This window comes from Myotis davidii, unplaced genomic scaffold (assembly GCF_000327345.1).
Source record: "Myotis davidii unplaced genomic scaffold, ASM32734v1 scaffold173, whole genome shotgun sequence".
NCBI classification, from domain to species: Eukaryota; Metazoa; Chordata; class Mammalia; order Chiroptera; family Vespertilionidae; genus Myotis; species Myotis davidii.
Window position 1 is genome coordinate 1,392,129 of NW_006286303.1, and position 3,792 is coordinate 1,395,920.

A 3,792-nucleotide genomic window follows, 5' to 3' on the forward strand; every position below is an offset into this window, starting at 1 on the left:
ATATATATATGATTTGTTTTAAGGAATTGGCTCATGTGGTTATGGAGGCTGAGCACTCTAGACCCAGCAGGACTGAAGGCAGGAGAAAACTGATGTCCTAGTTCTGAAGCCAGTGAGGCAGACAGAGAATTCTTTCTCACTCAGCCTTTCCTTCTATTCAGGCCTGGAAGGGGTTGAATGAGGCCCACCCACACTGGGGAGAGCAATCTGCTTTACTCAGTTTACCAATTCAAATGCTAATCTCATCCAGAAACACCCTCCCAGACTCACCCAGAAATAGCATTTAACCAAATATCTGGGCACCCCACAGCCCAGTCTAGTTGACACATAATATTAACCATCACATACTCCATTTAGGATTCCACTCTAAACATATTTCAGGAAAAGAATATAAATATGCATACTTACTATAAGGATTAACAGATGCTGGGGGCAGGGGGTGGGGGGGCGGGGAGAGGGGAAGGAGACTTGAACTTTGTGAGCTTTCTGGAAGCCAAATCAAAAAAGAAAATACCATCAGGGACATACACTTCATCATCAGAATGGTGGGAGCATACCAATTCTTCAAGGGGGGAATAAAAGGTTTTTCTAGTACTTAATATAATAAATCGTCAAGTGAGATTTACATAGCGAATACTCAAATAGGTAGTACATAAGGGCCCTATCAATATTTTTTTGTGGTAAAAGCAGTAATAGATATTTATTCATAAAAGTCAAGGACATGACCTGAAAACACAATACAGTGAAGGTCATTGGGAAAGGGTGTAAGGTAATGTGTTTCAAATAAGAAATGTTCTATGGGTTTGGCTTTATTCCAAGCCTGGAGTTTAGAGGCCATAGCAGAATGGTGGACTAGAACTCTTCAAATGATCTGTATTTCACTTTTTGGCTGGTATTTTGATAAGAGTTGGCGCACTAACAATTTAAGGTAAAAACACTGGTGATAATGCTGTTGTCTGTGTCACATGGACCTACATGTGTAGTCATCACTATGCTCCCTATGTATGAAGAAAATACACCCTGCAGAACATGATACATGGAGTCAGAAGAACTAGGTTTCAGGCAAGTTACAAAATCTTGGATTTTATACTTGTGCATTTTGTGTTGGATGAACTTGTGATATTATCTTGAGAAAATAATTTGATCTCTTTGAAAAGTTTTCTCATTTGTATGTAATGAGATGGGAAAATTTTTATCGTCTAAATGGCTGTATGAGAATTCACTTTTAAGAATAGGACAGCTGTGTCATTTAAAAGTCTTTCTTTTGCGAGTGACAAAAAGATCAACTTAAAATAGCCTAAGGAAACAGGGGCGTTTATTGGCTCAGTAAATGAAAAGTCAGGGATAGGGTTAGGGGGCTAGCTTTCTAATTGCTACAACCTTGGTGCATTTTTGTCTCAGTTCTGGAGGCCTGAAGTCTGAAGTCAAGGTGCTGGCAGGGCCACACCCCCTCCAGAGGCTTTAGGGGCGCCTGCTTCTTCTAGCTCTGGTGGCTACCTGGCATTCCTTGGTGTTCCTTGGAACTATCATTGGAACCACAATTGGAGTGCTTATGGCCATGTTACACCAATCTCTGCCTGCGTCTTCAGATCAGCTTCTCCTCTGTATGCCTGTGTTTTCTCTTCTGTCTACATCTAATCCTCCTCTCTCTGGTAGGGATGCATGTGGTTGCATTTAGAGCTGGATAATCCAGGATAAGCTTTGCCTTGCAAGATTCTTAACTTAATCACATCCCTCCCCCTCGCCCCCCAATGTAAGATAATATTCTCTTTTTGCCATATATGGTAACATTTACATGCTCTGAGGAATAGGATGGTAAGATATATCTTTGTGGCCACCATTCATACCGTTGGCTTCAGAATTGCTGACATCTGGCCCAAATTATGCCATCAGGACTTGTTCCATACCAGCTTTCAGCTATCTTCCATGTGTAGCTTTGTCTCAGGCTTCATTTACCGCAAGATGGTGACAGCAGTTCTTGATTGTACATTCTCTCAGCTTCTTCTCTCTTAGAGGCCTCAGCTGGAAGTCGAATGGGCTTCCTTGCATCTGAGGAGTCACTCATCTGCCCCCAAACCAATCATTGTGAGGCTCTGATGGTCTTGGCATGAGTCATATGATCATGGTATCAACTCTTCTGGGACCACATGAACTGGGAATTGGGGAGGAATAGCTCCCCAAAGAAAATCAGGGCTATTAGAGAAAGGGAAGTGGATATTGGGTGGCAAAATAAACAAAATAAAACAAATTTTAAAAGTCACCGCAAATGTCTGAAGCATCAGCTTTGTTGTTAAGACACTTTAAAAAGCCCTTGATTTATATAAAAGAAGGAAGCCACACTATGTTATAAAGAGAAGAAGGAGGATTATAGGGGTGTGGAGTGGGTCTGGGAGTGGAGTATGAGGAGAGACTCAGGAGAGGTCTAATTGGGATGTTGTAGAGCTATGTATTATATGAGAGGACTCTTCCAGGGCTCCATGAATCTTTAATAATTAAAAAAAAAATGACCTGCTTAACTAAAGCAATTAGATTTCTCACTGGAATGATGAAGGGGTTGACCTTGCATCAAGCTTGAGGTTTGACCAAAATATAATCAGCTCTTGTAGATGCAGTTGAGAGTAGAGACCTGAGTTATATGTAAAGTAGGGCTATGACCTTTTCTGCGTAGAGCTGTGGGGGTGGGAGGGTCAACTGAGATTAAGGGCATGAAATATTTTCTAACTGTAAAGTAATACACTCCTGGGAGTTCCCCTTGTGTTCTTTTCATGACTTTCCTCATAAGTTCATATCCATTTAGGCCTGTTAGTTTTCCTCTGAGTCATCCTCAAACACTTGTCAGGGAATCAGTCAAGAATGTTTGATAAAATCTGCTGAAATCCATCTTCCCACCAACAAAGACCTTGGAGTACATTCCTACTGATTGTGAGGCATCTTGGCAAAAACTTTAATCTATAGTTTATCGTGTAGACGATAATGCCAGAGGTGGAGCTGAGCTTCAACAAATCAGACAAAAGTTGACTTCTTATGCTATTACCTTATATCAAGGGCCATTTACCTGGGACACAGCCATAAGTGTGGTTGCATCTATCAATCTTCTGAAACTGTGTGCAGTGTGTGTGTGTGTGTGTGTGTGTGTGTGTGTGTGTGTGTGTGTACATGCACGTGCTTCTTCCATTGGCTTGGGAAGAAGGTCCATGGTGGCTTTCAACAGATTCTCTGAAGGAGTCATAACCCCTCAAAGGTTAAGTACTCCATACTCACAAAGTTTCTGGCGATGGGACTTTGTTGAAAGGTGAATGAGGAAACTTGAGAATTCTAACCCCACTCAGTTGTCAACTCTCTTCCACCAGCTCTTCTTTGAGATTCTGCTGTTACTCTAACACTCTATTATGAGAGAAAGCAAAACATTGTGTTTGTGTTTGGATACTTGTTCCTTCTTTTAAAAAATATTAAAGCATTTTATGTGTATGTTTTTAATTAGAAAGATAATATTACTTTTAGAAAATTTAGAAACTTAAGAAAAGCAGAAAGATATTTTAAAAATCATTCAAAAACTTGGTGAATGAGTTTGTTGGTGGCATAGCATAACTAGTATGGCCTTTGGTGTCAGATATACCTGAGTTTGTGTTCTGTGAAATTTTTGAAAGGTTGGTTAATTTCCTTAAGTCTATCTTCTCATTTATAAAATTGAAATATAATTATACTTACATCATAGGGTTCTTGGGGATTAAATGAGAAAACACATACCAGTACCTAGCAGGCAAGAGTGCTTAATACATGATATCGTGAATC

General features: G+C 40.2%; 1 protein-coding gene across 1 annotated transcript in view; it reads right to left on the reverse strand.

The window, feature by feature from the left end:
- Positions 1–2,065, reverse strand: part of SRD5A3 (steroid 5 alpha-reductase 3) — a 38,705-nt gene extending 36,640 nt beyond the window's left edge. The window contains exon 1 of the mRNA XM_006757839.2: positions 1,957–2,065. Coding sequence (XP_006757902.1) covers positions 1,957–2,065 — 109 coding nt within the window. The remainder of the gene's footprint in view (positions 1–1,956) is intronic.
- Between the last annotated feature and the right edge of the window lie 1,727 nt (positions 2,066–3,792).